This window comes from Ceratotherium simum, chromosome 8, assembly GCF_057802395.1.
Source record: "Ceratotherium simum simum isolate JZ-2026a chromosome 8, ASM5780239v1, whole genome shotgun sequence".
Classification (NCBI taxonomy): domain Eukaryota; kingdom Metazoa; phylum Chordata; class Mammalia; order Perissodactyla; family Rhinocerotidae; genus Ceratotherium; species Ceratotherium simum.
In genome coordinates, this window is record NC_141907.1 from 33,940,883 (window position 1) to 33,961,113 (window position 20,231).

General features: G+C 39.4%; 1 protein-coding gene across 16 annotated transcripts in view; it reads right to left on the bottom strand.

Moving 5' to 3' along the window:
- APBB2 (amyloid beta precursor protein binding family B member 2) overlaps positions 1 to 20,231 on the bottom strand; it is a 367,521-nt gene that overhangs the window by 187,129 nt on the left and 160,161 nt on the right. For 15 of the 16 annotated variants that reach the window (XM_087434241.1, XM_087434240.1, XM_014786909.2 and 12 more), the window contains one exon: positions 12,334 to 12,402. In XM_087434241.1, coding sequence (XP_087290367.1) covers positions 12,334 to 12,352 — 19 coding nt within the window. In that variant the 5' untranslated portion in view covers positions 12,353 to 12,402. Of the gene's footprint in view, positions 1 to 12,333; positions 12,403 to 14,220; positions 14,308 to 20,231 lie in introns of all 16 variants that reach the window. The other variant, XM_087434236.1, reaches the window with a different exon arrangement.

Consider the following 20,231-nt stretch of genomic DNA (forward strand, 5'->3'; position numbering starts at 1 on the left):
CACAGAACTCTGTGAGTTCTACACCAGTAGAAGTTGAACCAAAGCACAGCTCCTAACATTCCTAAAATTGTATTGTGACAACTCCCTCTTCCTCCCGCAGGCATAACAGGGACCTCCGCAGGAGAGGAAGGCAAGAATTATCTTCTGTTCGGGAGCTTACAGGTATCTCTATCATCAAATACTCAGGATGGGCTATTTTAGAAAAGAGTCACCCACTCATCCTAGAGTCTGTGTGCTGCCAGGAAGCAAGGCAGCACGTGTACTCTCTAGGCCGTGTCCACATTTATAACAGAATGACCACGTGGCCCAGAGAGATAGGTAAGTGCTGTAACCCCAAGTGCTTAGACCTTGGGACCTATTCTTTAAAATTATTATTTATAAGAATTACCCAGCACCCCATCTCAACACTTGGGCTTCATTTTACAGAGATCTAGTGCCTTTCTCCCTTTTAAACAATACTCTGATGATTAAATTCTAAAAAAATTTTTAATTTTTTAAAAAACTGTTTTGACTACCACTCTATGGAAAACACGTTTCAATTTACAGCCTCACTCAAGAGTAGCATTTGATATGAGAAAGGCCCACCTTGAACCCACCTGAAGTTTCCCCTGAGACACACATCCATAACACAGGCACACAAGAGAAAATTATATTTAGACTCTTGGGTATTTCGAGTGACATTATTATGAGAAAGCTGAAAATCTGCTGGCTTTTTAAAAGGCATGGCAAAAAATTTCTGTGAAGCTATTTTATGATGTGAGGTACTATATCCTAACAATGTTATTAGGGAGAAATTTTTATTTGTTTATAATCATAAACATTTTCAGAAAGAATACCATCAAAATTTCCAGGTGATTTAATATTTAAGTAGCTTTTATATCCTGGATGTGATGGATAAAAACTTTCAGCCATTTTGGATCCCCTTGCCCTCCCTATGCCCTTTCTAACTCTTGTGCTGGCTAGAAATTGTAAGGGTAGATGTGTAAGTTAGAATAACAGGACCATCCTATCCAAGACAGCCCTGTATATGCTGTTTTTATAGATCAAAGCCTGACACAGTTTGATTGTGTATCCTAGATATTAAATGACTGTATCATCTGGAAGCAAAATGAATGGTTCAGACCTAGAAGGAATGCAGCCAAGTTAACCCTATGAAGTATATAGTTGTCTCTAGGAGTTAATATATCGGCTAGGCAGTCATTTGGGCTCAAAAGGGTCATGAAGTAGGCACAGGTTAAAAAATTCCTAGAAAGACCAAGGCTGTGGGAAGGAAGACTCCAAAAGCGGGAGGCAGTGCCCATGAGGATGAGAGCACAGACCTCAGAATCAGAGAGAAGGCTCAAGCCCCATCCGTGCTACTTATTGCTGAGGGATCTAGGACATCAGACCTTCTGTTTCCTTGTCTGAAAAATGGGGACAATAATGGTACCTGGTTGTTGTGAGGATTAAAATGAGAAATGCCTGCAGAGAGTTTAGCATAGTACATAACACTCAATGTCAGCAACCTTCACCCCTTTTCATCTAAGTGATAGAGCACAGGGCTGCCTGCCAGGGCCCCAAATTAACCACACTATTTGGTCTCAGTGACAGAAATGGTCTTGTGGCAGAGACAAACACAGAGTAAATAGACTAACAAGAAGGGATAAAGAAGTTGGGTTTTTAATTATGACAAAAAAACCCCACATTCCTCAGGTTTAAGAGGAAGGAGGTTTGTGTCTCTTTTCCAAGGAAAGAAAGTCTTACCATTTTTCTTTATACTTTCTAATATTTAGCTGTTTTCTTTGGAGCCAAAAAGCCTAAGAATAAGTCCAAACTCCTTGACACAACAGACAAGTCACTTAAACTCCCCATTTCTTTGCTGTAAAATGGGGATATAATAGTATCTACTCCTCAGTGAGCGTTGTTGAGGTCTACGAGAGATGACAGCCAAGCATCTGACCTAACGGCTGGCATTCTGTCAGAGCTCAATATGTGTTAAGGATGATTATTATCTTACGGCTCCCTCCTTCCCTGCACACTTTGTCTCTGACCACCGTACCCCTCACGCCACCGTTTACTGAGCCCTTTCTTTTTGTCAGGCACTGTGCTGGGAACGGGGAGACCAAGACACCCAAGATCCCACCTGCTAAGTGCTTTCAGCCTTGCGGAAGACAAACACATAATAATAAAGTAATAGAAATCAACCAGGGCGGGAATGGGGCAGGTGCAAGGGAGTTAAGTGGTCTCCCCACCTCAGGCTGGAGAAGATGTGAAGGTAAGATTACCATCTGGGGAGTCTGAGCAAATCAAGACATGAAAGGAGAGGTGGTACGGGGGATGGGGCAGAGATCCTACAAGACACGCTCCGAGAGTCTGGACTTGACCCTGAGACAGAGAAGAAGATCAAGCGCTTCAACAGCAGCATGAAGAATGAATCAGAAGCTGAAGTGTGTGTGTGTCAGTGTGTCTGCGTTGTATTTGTTTATGTGCTGGGGGGAGATGGCATCTTTCTTCCAGCATATTCTCCAAGAAGGAGATGACTGTGATGAAAAGGCATTAAAGAAGCAAGGTAAATTAGGCAATTAAAACATCAGGGGTTGTCAGGCAAAGAGTGGAATTAGGTAGACAGAGGGTGTCTCCCTAACCAAAGAGGCAGGCTGGCCCCATCTTCACGCTCTCCCTGTCTGGTGTTAGAGCTTGACTCTGCCATTTACCGAAGGGAAGTGAAACCCAAGCATAGAGACCAGCTGGAAGGCTACTGCAATAGTCCAGTCAAGACAGCAGGGTGAGCACAACATGGGCATGGAGATTTAGGTATGGAGGGAAATTCTTTCTCTCTTACTGCCATAGTTCCAGCTCTGGTCATTCATCTGTTGACCAGGGCATGAAGATGAGGTCTCCATTAGCCACCTGGATTTAGAGGTGAGGACTGAAAAGAGCCTGGTCAACTGTGTGATTGGAAGGACATCGGTGACTTCTGTCACATCAGCTTCAGGCGACTGGCAAAGGTGGGCAGAGTGACCTTTGAGGAGCTTCACTATGAACAAAGGTGGGGGAAAAAGAAGAGCAGTTGGAGTATGATCTGGGGTTATGGGAAGGAATTTTTGTTTTTTAAGGATGAGAGTCTTAGCCATCTTTTATTGTTTATAGGCTGGAAAAGCAGAAGCCAGCCGAGAGGGGGAAAGCGGAAACACTCAAGAGGGAAAGACCAGTAATGTAGAATCCAGGCGATGAGAGGGGAGGAGGGACCACAGCAGATGTGGAAGAGGCAGCCTTGCCCAAGACTAGAGAAACTTCTTCACATGAGAAGGGAGGATACGGAGTAATGATGGGAACAGGACATCTGTCATTGTGGTGACACAAAACCAAGGAACAGCAAAACTGATAGCCTCAATTTTCCCTATGAAGATAAAGTCTTCCCCTGAGCGGAAGCATCTATGGGAACATGAGGACAGGGACAAAGTTTAGAAATATTCACAAGGGAGAAACACAGAGTTAGTGACTTTTTTTTAATTTGAAGTTTGATGGCATAGAAACAGATACATTGATCAATGGAACAGAATTAAGAGCCCAGAAATAAACCCACGCATATATGGTCAATTAATTTATGACAAAGGAGCCAAGAATATACAACGGGGAAAGGACAGTCCCTTTAATAAATGGTGTTTGGAAAACTGGATAGCCACATGCAAAAGAATGAAACTGGACCACTATCTTACACCACACACAAAAAGTAACTCAAAATGGATTAAACACTTGACTTAAGACCTGAAACCATAAAACTCCTAGAAGAAAACATAGGGGCTAAGCTCCGTGACACAGGTTTTGGCAATGATTTTTTGGATTTGACATCAAAATCAAAGGCAACAAAAGCAAAAATAAACAAGTGGGATTACATCAAACCAAAAGCTTTTGCACAGCAAAGGAAACCAGCAACAAAATAAAAAGGCAACTTACAGAATGGAGAAAAAAAAAGTAGTCCCAGAGGGGGTTGTGATTAAGGTGTCTGGTGTAGGGGAGTGAATGGATGGGGAATGCACTCTGGGATCTGGCCTGGAGACGGCAGGGAATGGAGCCGGGAGGAGGGTGAAGAGCTGGGAGAAAAGGAAAAGGCCAAGGGATCGGAGGTCTCCAAAAGGTCAAGGAATAGATGTGACAGGAACAAGGAAATGTTCTCAACTCCAGCTGCATGCATCCCTTGGGGAGCTAGGAAAAAGCACAGAAGCCTAGGCTCCACCCCTAAAGATACCCCCAAAGCTACTGATTCAATGAGTGTGGGATTGGGCCCAGCCAGGGTAGTAAAATGTTCTTTGGGTGATTCCAACATGTGGCCAAGGCTGCAAACCACTGGAATAAAGAATTGAGAGGTTTGGAAGGATATGATGATAGATCTCCGAATTAATGATTTTGGAGGCACTTGGGATACTCTGACCATGCGTGTTATGTTCCTTGTCCTTGCCCATATTCTCAGCATCCTTTCCTCCTGTCTGGCAAATTTCTACTTCTCTTTCAAGATTCAGGGTAGAGGTCACCTATTTGTGAAGCCTTCTCCTGCCCTTCCAGGTAGACTCCAGGGCTCCTTCTACACTCCCAAACCTTCATAAACATATCTCTACTACAGCGTCATTCACATTGCTTTGTTTTTAACCTGTTTGAGTTGTCCACTAGAGTGTAGCCTCCAGCAACCAGCACAGCAGTCTAGCACACAGTAGGTACTCAATAAATGTTTGTGGAATAAAACACTGAATAAAAAGAAAAAGACGAGTGTTTCATTAACATCTCAAGAAATGTTTATATATAAAGTCCAGGGCCGGCCCCGTGGCTTAGCAGTTAAGTGCACGCGCTCTGCTGCTGGCGGCCCGGGGTTCGGATCCCGGGCACGCACCGACACACCGCTTCTCAGGCCATGCTGAGGCCGCGTCCCACATACAGCAACTAGAAGGATGTGCAGCTATGACATACAACTATCTACTGGGGCTTTGGGGAAAAAAATAAATAAATAAAATAAATAAAACTTATATATAAAGTCTAGGTAGAATTTTTGAGTTTCTTATAAAGATTGAAAGGAGACCACCCTTATTGCCTAAATAGTTAAGTCAACAGTAAATTCATTTTCCTTTCTTTGAAAATGCTAACAAGATTAGAAAGGGAAAGGGTGATCAGTGGTCAGTTAAATTAGCCTTTATCCCATGTAGGATCTGAGCAAGATTTAAAATAAAATCCTTCATATACTATCTAGACCAATTTATTTTTCTCCTCAGTCTCAGCTCAAGAAAATTCTTGCTCAATTCTGCCATAACTCCCTAAAGAAGAAAAGACTATTTATTTAGAGTCAAAGATACACATTTTGTGACCTAGCGGGGATTGGTGTAGTACTTCTCTGCCAAATGCGATTTCTCATCCCTTGTAATCCTATCAGCTCGGAGTTTTCCATGCTTTGGTCTGAACAGCACTGGAGGCCCAGCAAAGGCTCTGGTGCACACCACACATGTGCTCCTGTCACCCCCATGACCCCCACTCCCCAATTCTGGGCCTTCCTCTGTTCCTCACTTCCTCATATTTACCATCTGTATCATCAGCAACAACAAATAGAAGAGAATTAAGTAGAATGGAAAATAGCAACATAATAATAACATAAATATAAAAATCTATGCAGAAAAATCAATGCTCTATGGATATAAAAATGAAAGGATGGGGCCAGCCCGGTGGCACAGCAGTTAAGTGCCTGTGCTCTGCTGCAGCGGCCCAGGGTTCGGATCCTGGGCACGCACCAACACACCGCTTATCAAGCCATGCTGTGGCGGCATCCCATATAAAGTAGAAGAAGATGGGCACGGATATTAGCCCAGGGCCAGTCTTCCTCAGCAAAAAGAGAAGGATTGGCAGATGTTAGCTCAGGGCTGATCTCCCTTACAAGAAAAAAAAAAAAAAATGAAAGGATGACTATCTTCCCCTTCTACCTTAGGACCACTCCCCCGCCCCCAGCCCCCATGTTTTAATTTCTCTAATCTACATGTAGGACATTGTAGCCTGCTTTCCCCACTACTAAAGCTACAGTGAGACGTGAAAGTTGGTGCATTTAAGCTGGTTCCATTTATCTCAGCCTCACATGATTTTACTAAAGATTCTAGATCAAAGACCACTTGGTCTAATACTCCCTATACACTGGGGGGAGAGGGGGGAGTTAAATCCACTGACACATGGCCTGGACCCTGAGTGAGAATTCATGGCATTGCCATTCTCCCAGTTTCCCAGGAAACTTTGGAATAGCTCTTCATGAGTTTCTTATCCTACCGAATTCTGTCAATTTTACTTGAAAATGTTTCTCCAATGTTCCCCTTCCCACTCCTCCATGACTGCTTTCAGGCTCTCATCACTTAGAAGCTTCCTTCTAAATCTCCCAAGCACAAGGGCTCTCCCAAACTCCAGGCTACTCTGACACATTCTGCCCTATGTCATTCTAAAAACAAACTGATCATATAGCTCTCCTACTTAAAAACATCTACTGTCTCCCTGTTGTTTAAATGTAGCTCAGTACACAAGGCACTTCAAATTCTCCTCTGCTAGCCTCAATCTACCCTTCCAGTCACATCTCCTGGCACTCCACCTGCCCGCTGCCATGTTCTCTATACTACAGCCACAATGAACTTCCCTGAGGATGCCAAGCCCTTCACAACTCTTGGCCTCCGCACATATTTTGTTTCCTCTGCCAGAAATGTCCTTTTCCCTCATCTCCCCTACCCTGACCCTATTTCCTGCCTGAAAACTCCTATAAACCCTTCAAAACCCAGCTCCTTTAGGCCTTCTCTGATTCCTGTACACAACGATGGTTGCCCCCTCCTCTGTGGTAGGTATGTAACATGCTGTTCATATCAACCCTTCTGTACTATACTACAAATATCAATCGAGATGTTTATCTCCCCTTCTAAACTGTAAGCTCCTAGAGGGCAGTGACTTTTATTCATTTTTCATGACAGGTTTATTGAGATATAATTCACATATAAAGTTCAGTTTTTAAAGTCCAATTTAGCATTTCACAGAGTTGTGCAACCATCACTACAATCTAACTGCAGAACATTTTTATCACTTCAAAAAGAAATCCTGTACTCACTGGCAGTCACGCTCTATTCCTCCCTGCCCCAAGCTCCTGGCAACCACTAATCTACTTTCTGTCTTTATGGACTTGCCCATTCTGGACATTTCATATAAACAGAATCATACAACATGTGGTCTTTTGTGACTGGCTTCCTTCAGTTAGTGTATCTTCAAGGTTCATCCACGTTGTAGTATGTATCAGGACTTCATTCCTTTTCATAGGCAGATCATATTCCATTGTACAGATATACCACATTTTGTTTACCTGTTCATCAGTTAATGGACATTTGGGTTGTTTCTACTTTTCAGCTATTATAAATAATGCTGCTATGAGCATTTGTGTATAAGTTTTTGTGTGGACATATGCTTTCAATTCTCTTGGGTGATTACCCAGGAGTGAAATTGCTGATTATAAATTTTTTGATATATATATATATGTATATATATAAAACTTTTTGAGCAACTGTCAGACTGTTTTACACATCAGTTGTACCATTTTATATTCCCACCAGCAGTGTATGAAGGTTCTAATTTCTCCACACCCCTGCCAACACTTATTATTGTCTCTTTTTTATTATAGCCATCCGAGTGGGTGTGAGGTGGCATCTCATTGTGGTTTTGATTTTTATTTCCCTTTCATTTTTATATTCTCAGAATTTCCAGTTTCTTTTACAAAGCCTGGCATATAAGAATACCCAATAAATGCTTGTCATTAATCCATTCACTCATTCATTAACTAAATATTTATCAAGCGTCTACTATGTAGCAGTTGCCCTTCTCAAAACTAAGAACACCACAATGTACAAAATAAGCAAAATGAATGAGGAATGAGTAAGCAAATGCTAGTAATCCTGGGGGTTGGTCTTCAGTAGAGAGGTGGTCCTGGATTTCTGATGGGTAGATGAGACACAATGATTCTGCTGTCACCTCCACATCCACTCATCATGCTGTTCTGCGTGTGACTTATGAAGCTCCAACATCAATTCAAGAGGATCAATTCCTACTCCAGAGCCAGGTGTAAGTTCAGAGTGAAGAGTATGACAAGAGTTAATAACACTCCTGCCATCATTCTTCTGCATGCAAGACAAAGAAACATCTGTTATATCTGGCATGTGTTTGCTCCTTTTCTGGTAACAGCCCCACAGTTTTTCTTGGGGAATCAGCCTTTCCACACGCTCATTCATTCATTCAACAGATATTCTTTTGTACACTATTATGCGACAGATATGGTTCAAACTGCTGAGGATACGGCAGTGAACAAAACTGACAAAATAAAAATACCTACTTCTTCACGGGGCTTACATTCTAGGGTTTAGCCCACGTGCTTGAGGCAGAGATGAGTCTATCCCTTACTTCATGGGACATATGGCCCAGGTCCAGCCAATCAGAGTATAAATCCCCATGGCTACAGTGACCGGTTCAAGGAGAAGCACATGACCCACACAGACTTTGCCAGAATAATCAGAAGATTATTTTGTGCTCTTTTGTCTCTTTTTCTTGAACTAGAAGACATAAACCTAGAGCTTCAAGGGGTCACCATGAAGAGACAACCCGCGTAAGCACGAACCTAACAAATGAGCAAGCAGAGCTACAAGACAGAACGAAAGGAGCAAGTTCTAATGACATTGTTGGAATCCCTGAAACACGCCAGGCCTGAAACACGATACTCCTGGACTACTAAGGTACTGAAGCCAACAGATTTTTCTCTTTTTTTGCTTAAACCACTTTGAACTGGATTTTCTCCTTTTAACAACTAAAAGAGCCTTAATTAATACACAGAGTATTTCCTATGAAGTCTAAACAAAATTAGGTAAGCCAGGGTCACTTTAATTTCATGACTAACACAGCTTTCCTCAAACCCAGAGTCACAAAGACCCCAGCACTGAGACATAACCCCATAACTCAGATGACATCTTAATACAAACCCGTGCTGGAGCCTGTAATTAAACCTGCCCACCTCTTCTCTTTTCTGAGAACTCTAGCCTTCTGTCAAGGAAAAGTTTGTCAATAACGACAGGAAACTCCTCTCTTCAATAATCTGCTCCTCTTCCTCTGCTCCCATGACACCCTTATAAAATTGGAAATTGACAAATGGGCCCAGGGTTGACAAATGGGCCCAGGGAAGCCCAATGTTTGTTCCACTCTTGAAGAGACTTCACATGTTCTTCATTTTTATTTTTCTGCTACACAATTTTATTTCCACTGAGGAGTTAACGGCAAAACTTCTACCCTGAGGAATGTTGCCTTTTGAACTAAACCTCAAAGTATTAAGGAAATGAAATGAACTCAGATTATTTTTTTCTTTTAGTGAAGTAGAGGCAAAATAAAGCTGGTTTCCTGAAATTACTCATGAAAGAAAACTCTCAACGTGACAAAAATGATAAGAACTTCTCTACGAACAAAAGAGGCAAAAATTATTAGGAGGCAGCTTGGGTGACTGGGTCAGAGAGATCACAGGATTAGAACCTTGGAAGTTTCTGAAGCCAGAAGAGCAACTTCATACAACTGATTCGCAGGGCAAGTTCCCCAGCCTCTGAGACAAAAGGGTGATTTCAACAGCTACGACTTACCCATCTAAGGGTTTCCCATGCCCCTTTCAACTTAATTGCCTGAAGGCTTACTCTGTTCAACGTTCCAACTGGAGCTGAGGAGAGTCAAGAGTGATGTACCAAATACTTTTCTGATTGCCCAATCTGATAGTCAGATTGGGCAGTGAGAAGGGAAAGCTATTAAACAAACTCAGAACGGCTAAGGTAGGCAAAGGGTCTTATAAGAAGAAGGTTATTAGGGGTGAGGAGAGAGGTTCAGGGAACGTTTCCCACAAAAAGAAGAGGTGAGCTGGCTCTTGAAGGGTAGGTCCACCAGTGGACAAGGATGAGAAAGGCACTCCAGATGGGAGAACACCTGGATTCCAACATCACCCCTGGCAGATGTGATGATTGGTTACTTAGGCAACACAAATCAGAAACTGTGTATTCAAATAAGAATTAAGACCTTCGAAGTAGTCACTTCAGGATATTATATGTTTATCCCAAGGATACTGTCCCTGCTCAATTTCTAAGCTGTTTTCCTCATTTAGAAGAGCTTCAATGTCTTCTGCAGATGAATGTATTTTGTAAATATAGCTCTAGACTTTTATGGTCAAGTCTGATGAATATGGTCAATGATCAAGATTGGGAATACTGATTTAGGGGAAAAAAATAGGTGGGCTATAAAGTAATGACACAGATTTTCTAGAGTAACTGACAAGCTGGACTTCAAGTCAATTCCAAAAGTGAAAAAATATTAAATAATGGCAGAATCCTTGAAATAGGGTAATTACTTGGCTATGTCACGGCAGGGAAGGGAAGGGACTCGGAAGGGACTCTTGAAGGTTCAACAGGAATTTTCCAGGCAGATAATGGTATACATACTAGTATGTCTGTTTGTTTTTTAAAAAGGCTCCCTGTAGTCACAGCTCCTGAGAGTTGGAAAATGAGATTGAAGGCATACCTTATGCCAGTTATTGGTCCAGACTCTCTCTCACTAGCCACTATTTGAATTCTCAAGTAAAAAACGGCTGGAATCTGATACTCCAATGAAATAAGAATACCGCTTTCCTTGTAAAATGTGTTACATCCTATACCAGTGCATGATAGAAGCAGCTGTTATTAAAAAACCATGCTGGATAACGGTTTCATTATCTCTTATACAACTACCAAGGAATAAAGCAATTTGAGTACCAACAGGAAGAATGAATACATTAGCATAACAAAATATAGTGACAATAAGAAATTTCCAGAAGTTATTTGATAAGTTCACCTCCATTTACTAGAGGAAAACTCATCATTTTACATATTTGCCAGCTTTGTCCTTACAATGTTTCCATACTGAGTCTATCTTGCATTGTATCAAAAGATTTTAAATTATTCTCAACATTCAAAATATATTTTTTACTTTTTGTTGTTGTTGTTGAAGACAATTCGCCCTGAGCTAACATCTGTTGCCAATCCTTCTCTTTTCACTTGAGGAAGATTCGCCCTGAGCTAACACCTGTGCCAATCTTTCTGTACTTTGTATGTGGGTCGCTGCCATAGCATGGCTGACGAGTGGTGTAAGTCCATGCCCAGGATCCCAACCCAGGCTGCCAAAGCAGAGCGCTCCGAACTTAACCTCTATGCCACAGGGCCAGCTCCTAAAATGTATTTTTTAAAAGGACATATGTATGTGCCTTGATTTTCCAAAATTAATACACCTATTCAAATATGTATTTACAAAGAAAATCTAATCCCTGCCCCGAGATTATCACAGCATGAGTAGATGGCCTCTAAGAATCACCTCTAAGTTCCTAATTTTCCTGTGTGAACTTAGGTTTATCATATTGTTTTTGGCTGATTTTTATAAAAACGGATGTTTCCTGCCACCCATATACCCCTACTGAGCTTAATGTTTATTTTATTATGTTTTATTTTAGTTCTCTATTGAAATGTAACATGCAGTGTTACATAAAGGAGAAAAGGGTTTGGACACACATAATGAGTTTAATTTTAGAATTTAGGGACATTAATATTTGTCTATGATTTAAATCTACTTATTTAAAAACTCAGAATTTGTTGAGTAGTATGTGTCCAACAAATATGGAATCTATCCAGATCTATCTGCCACTTTTAGTCCTATATATGTTTAATTTAAAATGTTAAGGCAATTGCTTTTTATTATATTACTGTGAGGCTAAGAAGTAAATCACACTCTGTTGTCTGTAGACTAGCATCCATCATGACACAAAGAAAGGGCCATACAATAAAATTAAGGTGGTTTTCATAAGGCCTGAAAATAATCAGCATTAGATGTAGGGAGAATACTGAATTGGGAAGCTCTATTCTAGACAAACCCCACAACGGCTAAAATGCCGTTTACAGAGATTCACCACCGTCACCTCCTTTGTTCATATCTAACAGTTCACGGGCTATAATGTACAGTGCTAAACGGCAAAATCTGATAGTTTTATTTCCCATTATAGTCACCTAAAATATTTTCACATTATGATATTAGTAGAATCATGCAATTATTACATGAATACAGTTAAGTCCAATTGATTCTTCTGTCTTATTTTAAAGATTCATTATTCTACTACACTGGTGAAGAACAATGAAAACCAAAACCATGTTATTTTAGAAAATCATAAGTTTAACATCAAAACAATTATCTAGCATATATATTTGTTAAAGTTTTAATATTCAACTGCTTCTTTGCATTGAAACATGTGAAAGTGTATCTGACCTGGAAGTACTTCTGACATGGATCACTGGACGTCCAAGCTGGCGCAGGAAATCGGTTATAATCTGAAATCTGAAAAGAGGGATCATTTGAGAAATTAAAACCCCAAATAACAAAGCATAAAAAGAAAAAAGCAGAGCCATTGAACATTTTTTCAAAAGCTGTCAAAGATATTAAACAAATTTTGGCAGATACTGTGCAAATTTTTGTTTATTGATATACCACTTTTGACTGAAATTTGAATTCCTGCTTAACCACATTTCCCACAAACATTTCTGGAGATTTTTTTTCCATGCCAGGCTTAAGTTATCTGTTTATCAATTTATTTATCTACCTATCTTTGTGTCTCAAGTTTCCCATGTTTTTTCTCATTAAAAACACACAATTCAGGAAGTCAATAAGGAAAAAACCGGTACATTTCACCACATAAAAATTTAAAACTTCTGTTTAGGGAAAAAAAAGGCTATAAACACAGTAAAGACCAAAAACAAACTGAAAAAAATTAACACCACAGATGACATAAAAGAGTTAATTTTCTTTATACAGAAAGAGTTCCTTGAAATTATTAAGAAAAATATGAATAAGCCTGTACGAAAATGAGCAAAGGACAAGAACAAGTCCCAACAGAAACACAAATGTCCAGTAAACATATAACTAATCTCACTCAAAACTAAAGAAAATGCAAACTTAAATAACAATGACTTACTGGTTTGTCTATAGCAGACTGCAAAGATTAATAGGCTTGATAATACCAATCTAAAGCAAGAACAATAGAAATAGAAATCTCAAACTTTGGTGGTGGGAGCAAAACTCTTTGGATGGCCATTAAGAAATATCTGAGCAAATTTAAAAAGCATGGACCTCATTGCTCAGCAATTCTATTTCCAAGAATTTATTTATAGATAAACTTACATGGACTCTATTGTTCTAAAAGCAAAGATCAGTAACAACCTAACTGTTCTTCAATGGACAGCTGATTCATTAAATTATGATACATACATACATACAGCAGAGTACTGTGCTGCCATTTGAAAAAATGAAGCAGATCTACATAAGCTGATATGAAAAGGGCTTTAAGACATACCACTAAAAGGTGAGTAATCTGCATAGCATAGCATGATTGAATTTGAGTAAAAATTTTAAAAGCATATACATGTGCATATATACATGCATGCACATATACATACACATACATATTTGCATTTACATAGAAAATTTCTTAAAGGAATAATAAAAAACTAGATACAGTGGTAAACTCCCAGTTTACCAAATTAGACACGTAATAAGGAAAACTGAAAACAGACCTTGTCTCCAATGAGCTGCTATCAGGAATGTCACTTAGAATGATAATCTATTATATTAATTCAAATGCAGATACTGCATGATTCCATTTATATAAAGTACAAAAACAGGAAAAACTTATCCATGTCAGGATAGTGGTTTACCCTGAAGGGCAGGAAAGGGGGGAGAAAGTAAGAGGGCAGCCTCTGGGGGTGACGTGATGGTAATGTACTGTTTCTCGATCTAGATGTGAAAATCCATCAAGCTGTATGCTTATGTGCACATTTCTGTATGCTTACTACACTTTAAGGAAACCTTAAAAGAAAAAGTCAAGTGCTAGAGGTTTTCTAAAGCATTATTCAAATTGAGAAACTTTATATTTCCAAAGACAAAATTTTAATCTAACCTTCCCAAACTTTAACCTTTAATGGGTATTACTTCCAACTTTATGATTCAGATAATGACCTGACAACCTGGTCTACTGGCCCACAATACATTTTTAATTATATTTGCACATATTGTGGGTAAGGCTCATTACTCTCGTATAATTAAAAGGGTGGGTTTATTTTAAACTGTCCTGAAACAGCAAGGGATGCTTCCTCTACGCACCTTTGCTTTTGTCCTGTATCTTTCTCAGCTCCTTAAAAGTATTTTGCAATTCAGTTTCCCTTTTCTTAGTTTTTGTCTTCAGTGCCCCTTAAGTTACAAGCAAAGAGAGAGGTGAGGTGATAGATATTTCAAGCAAATCAATACCACTAAAGTAGAGGTAAAGCTAAGAAAAGGCATACTTAACAGGAGTATTTTGAAAAGGCTTGAACAAAAACTAAGAACCCACATACTTTTTAGTGTGCATAATCCTTAAAATAAAATATTCCTTTTTCTCCAACAAGAAATAAGCTCCAACTTCTATAAAGTTAAGAATTGAACATTCTGCTAATCACTTCATATTTTAAATGGCCCTGTGCTATTACTATCTGACCAGTATTTATCACGTGCCACGCATTATGCTAGAAGCAGAAGATACTTTCATGAACACAAACATATTACCTCCTCTCATGGGATTTAAAGTCTAGTCGGGGCGATGGATGTTAATCACAAAATTACTCAAGTCAGTATATAAGTATATATGTTCTGGAGGAAGAGAACTCAGTTCTACGAGAAAATGTAATGAAGGAACATGTGCCAGACTGGAGAGTCAGCAAACACTTCCCTGAGAAAGGAAAATTTGAGTTGCAATTTGAGGACTAAATAGGATTTAGCTAGATAAACATTTATTAAACACCTACTATGTGCAAGGCACTCTCTGGTCCTAGGGATGAAGAACTATATAGCCAGAGCTATTTTTCCCTAGGCACTTATATCCTTAATGAATAATTCTAATCTAGTAAAACAGTTTATGAGGACTTCGTGGCATGGATTAATTCTACATAAACAATAACCTGAAAAATATAAAAGCACTTACGTGTGGTTTTAAGAAGAACCTATAGCTGTGCTGTCCAATATGGTAGCCACTAGGAGAGACATGGAGCTACTGAAGACTGACTACTGCAACTGAGGAATTGAATTTTTTATTTTATTTAATTATAATTAATTTAAATAAAACTTTATAAACTGATATTTGACTCTTTTTAGAAATAAGTAAGTTTAGAACTTCTTGGGTAGGTGAATCTACTTTTTCAACTATCAATTTTATGAAATCTAAATACAGATCAAGCATTTCTAATGAAATTTTGCATCTGAGTTGAGTGCTGTAAATATAAAACACACACTGATTTTGGAGACTTAGCATGAAAAAAAGTAAAATATCTCATTAATAATTTTTAAATATTACATGTTGAAACGATAAAATTTTAAATATATTGAGTTAAATAAAACATTGTTAAATTTAATTTCACCTGTTTCCTTTATTTTTTTCAATGTGAATATTAGAAAATTTCCAATCACATATGTGGCTTAGATTACATTTCTATTGGAGAAGCACTGATCTAGGGAATGCAGACAAATTCCAAAACTTAACCCCAACCAAAATATTATCTACCTTTCCTATAAAAGCAAAGACAGGCAGAAATGCTACCTCAGCGGTAAAGCTAAAGAAGGTTTGGCAGAATTCAGAGCAAGCAGCTTTGTTTCCATAAAAATCACATACTGAGTTCAAAGACATTCAAGACTCAAGGTAGGCCACAACAAGCTCCACATTAAGAATACAGTTGTGATTTTAAAACAATACATAAAACGACCTAAGTGAGACAATCTGGCAACAACCGCCTCCCTTCCAGCAGCGTTTTCACGCGTCTCATTAATGAAAATCCATAATGTTGATACGTCTTGTGATAACGCTACTGAAGCTCAATAAATGTCTGAGAGGACCACAGACAAGAGCACCCAAGCAGAAGTCACGAAGGCACTATTAAACGAATAAATAAGTGAATAAATAAATAAAATGCCCACTTGTATTTTAGTTCAGTATAAGACACTATGTACTTTTAAATGATGCCCAAGGGAGATAAAGATATAAATAAAAATCAAAGAATTTTACTTTACCTGTCTTCCCCAAATACAGACAAAATAGTCTGACAAATTCTTCTCAATTTACTCCGCTCTGTCCTTCCACTTCTTCTTTAGATCTTTAGCATTTCACGCAGTTCCACAACTCCTGCCCCAGCCTCCAGTCTAATCCCACCCAACACCTCCTTCCAGATCTATCCCAGCTCCACAATGCCAGATAAACACTGCTCCGTTCACAATCACTCTCTTATCCAAAAACCTCCAGAACAAAGTTCTTTCAGCCATGGACAATCTAACACCCAATTGATTCTAGAACTTCTCATGGACTCAAATCCTTCATTACCTTCAAGTAGCTACTTTCCTGAAAACTCTAACCTATGCAATCTTATCAGACACGACGCTCCCTTGCTATAACTAATATTTTATAACATCCCCTTTACTTTCTTGAAATGAAATTCATAGATAGTATAACCTATCTGCATATAAATCCCAGAAAAAGATAAATAATAGGAGGGACACATTTCAATAGATAATTCTTGGGCCTGACTACACTAGCAGTCACAATGAACAGTCACCAGATGCTTGCATCTATAGGCAGAATCACCGTGAGCAATGAGAGCTACAAATGCAGACTGACAGAGGCGTGTGTTGTGTCATCAACCCAGATATCATGATTTGCACTGCGGTCAATGACATCAATTTCAAAATGCTGAATTCTAAGAAAATTCCAAAAAATATTAAATACAATTATCTTTCAATTAGAAGTCTCCACTTCTGGAATATATAGTATATATTAAAGCCATAAAAAAATACTTTATGTTTAGAACTTCTAGGCTCAGATCATTATAAACATGTTGTTCACCTACATGAATATTTGGCAGGGTATTTGCAAGCTTTGCAGAGTACGACACTTTGTTATACAGGGTTGTCCTGGGTACTGCAAGACATTTATCATCCCTGTTCTCTACATCAAAAATGCAAATAGTGGGCTCTCTTCCACACTTCTTAAGGGGTGCTCTAGCCACATCCAGCCCCCCAACTTTGAAAATTATGACTCAGTCCAGAGTTATCTCCTCCTCTTCTTAACTCATTCAACATTTAGGTCCTATATGATCTTGAACCAAATACTTAATGTCTGTAAACGTCTCTTACTCAACTGCAAACTGAATAATCTGACATCAACCTGACAGTTACTATGAGGATTGAATGAGATATGATAGGTTGCTTGCTTGCTTTGCTTTGTGCCTGGCAGATATTTAACATACAATAAATGCTAACTATTATTACTATTTTTTTTTTCTTACATATGACCTGTTTTCTCAACTAGGTTATAAGCTGTCTGAAGAAATGCAAAGTGCCTTGGAGATCTCTGCACATCCACCATAAGCACTCAGTAACCCTGGTGGTCCACATCTTTCTATCTTCTCTCGTTGATGTCCTGCCCTCTTGTGAAAATGTTCACAAATAACAGGCTGAGTCCAAGAATGGAGCTAAGAACTGCAATTATAATGGAAAATTTCTTTCCGCCATTACTGAAACCATTATTGTAACCTGCCAAGCACAGGAAGGGCTCTCAAAAAATGGTCAGCTTACACTGCTCTTGAAAATCTACAGGGCTATATTAGTTGATAAATACTTTTTTTTTTTGGTGAGGAGATCAGCCCTGTGCTAACATCTGCCAATTCTCCTCTTTTTTTGCTGAGGAAGACTGGCCCTGGGCTAACAGCCGTGCTTATCTTCCTCCACTTTATATGGGATGCTGCCACAGTGTGGCTTGCCAAGCAGTGCGTCAGTGCGCGCCCAGGATCCGAACAGGCGAATCCCGGGCCGCCACAGTGGAGTGCACGCACTTAACCGCTTGCGCCACGGGGCTGGCCCCCATAAATACTTTTAAAGTAGACATTGCATTTCAGGATTACACCTAGCTCCAAATACATGCTGATTCAATCTTACTTGAAGGTTTTAAACATTTTTCCCTGAAGAACTTAATCTCTCCTTCCAAATCTATAAAATGGAGCAGTTGCATCAGATGCCCAGGGTTCCTCCCAGTACCAACACTACATAACATTTATTAAGCACTTACTACGTCCCAGGCATTGTGCTAAGTGGCTATTTTGTAAGGATTATCTCATTTCTCACTTCCAACAACCCTATGAAAGAGGTACTACTATTACATCAATTTTACTGATGGGGAAACTGAGGCACAGGGGATTAGGTAACCTGTCCAAGGTCACACGGCAGGCAAGTGACTAAGCTGGTATCAGGACCCATATCTGTCAGCCTCCAAAGACCAGGCTCATGACCACTATGTCATATTTCTCAGGACTTTCTCTTGAAGTTGACTCAAATCACCTGAGCTAATTAACTCTGCAAGACAATTCTCGCCACATTATGAATTATCATTATTATTCTTTTGAAGTTCACATCCAATATCCTGATAGACAGGTCAACTAAAAACAAAGGGGACTCTCAACTGCTGGCAAACAAACCTGAGTCTTCTTTTTCCTTATAGCTCAAGAAAGCAAGACAGAGCGCGACTGAATAAACGCACGAAATTTTAACTCACTCTGGGGGCGGGTTCTAAAGTCAGAAAATGAAGCAAAACTTGACAACAAACTTACTTCGAGAAATCCTTTAAATTGCCTATTTAGAATAACACACACAGCTTCCGTTAAACAACTAAAGTGTGTATAATTTTATGATGCACCCATAATGAAAGGTATTCAGCAAGTATATGTATATGCAAATTTTTATTTCAGTATTTTTTATTTCTACAGAGAAGAGAGTAGAGGTATAGCACATAATATTGCAGTCTATGGGAATAAACTTAATTTTTAAAAAACTTTTTGAGATATTAACCATTGCTAGTGACAACTTTTTGCCATCCACATACCTGCATGCTGCACATCTGCTGTTCACAATCACTGTTCTGGAAGAGCCTAAATTTAACCCTTGTATAACTCAAAATAGAAGGAAAACAGTTGCAGCAATAAAGGTGCAGGGACTGGTCCTATCTCTACTATCTGTATCTTAGGCAAAAATACTTAAGGAGGTTGATTTGTGATTCTAGCTCTTTATTCAATGTTCTCAAGGCCAGATTTCAAAACCAATTCCAAGAACACTATCAAACAAAGAAAAATATGCACAGACAGGGAAAACCCTGTTTCCTGAAATGTTTCCCAATGGAAAATAACAACTGGAAAAGAAATATTTTCAAGATAGAATAATAAATGTAGATTTTCCACTGAAGAGTTACCTTTATAATTCTTGACAAGAAATTTTTTTTATTGAGGTATATTCAACCAAAAAAACTTTTTTTTTTTTGTGACGAAGATCAGTCCTGAGCTAACATGTGTTGCCAATCTTCCTCTTTTTGCTTGAGGAAGATCAGTCCCGAGCTAACATCTGTGCCAATCTTCCTCTATTTTGTATGTGGGATGCTGCTACAGCACGGCTTGACGAGCAGTGTGTAGGTCCACACCCAGGATCCAAACCTAAGAACCCAGGACCACTGAAGCAGAGCACACAAACTTAACCAGGTCACTAGGCCAGCCCCACGACAAGACATTTTTTAAATGAAGCAAAAGCTTACCCCACAAATATACTTGATCTCCATTTTTCATATTTCAAAGGCATAACCTCTGCAGTTTAGAAATAACATCAATGTTTAACACTTCTAAGAAGTGCCAATTTAAAATATGCTGCTGGATGGCTATGGAGGACAGACTGCATTAATGGCCTCAATCAACCACCTCTCTGTCTCCTCACTCTCTGCTCTGTAACCAGGCAGTCCCTTCCCACTGGCTCTGGCCTAGCTCTGTGACTTGCTTAGGTCAATAGGAGGTTAGCAAATAGGATGACAGAGAAGCTCGAAAAGCATGGGCCCATTTCCAGCCGCCTGAAAAAGATATGATGTGTGCTACTGCCAGAACACACCCAGGTTGGCTTATTGGAAAGATGCTGAAGATCTGGGTAGGACAGTTGAGTTCTCTTGGCCAAGGCCATGTTAGACCAGCCTAAGCCATCCGCCCATCAAACATGCGGCAGAGTGCTGTAAGGATCGTCACACTATACCTGCAGCTGACTATAGGCACATGGGTGAGCCCAGCAGAGAC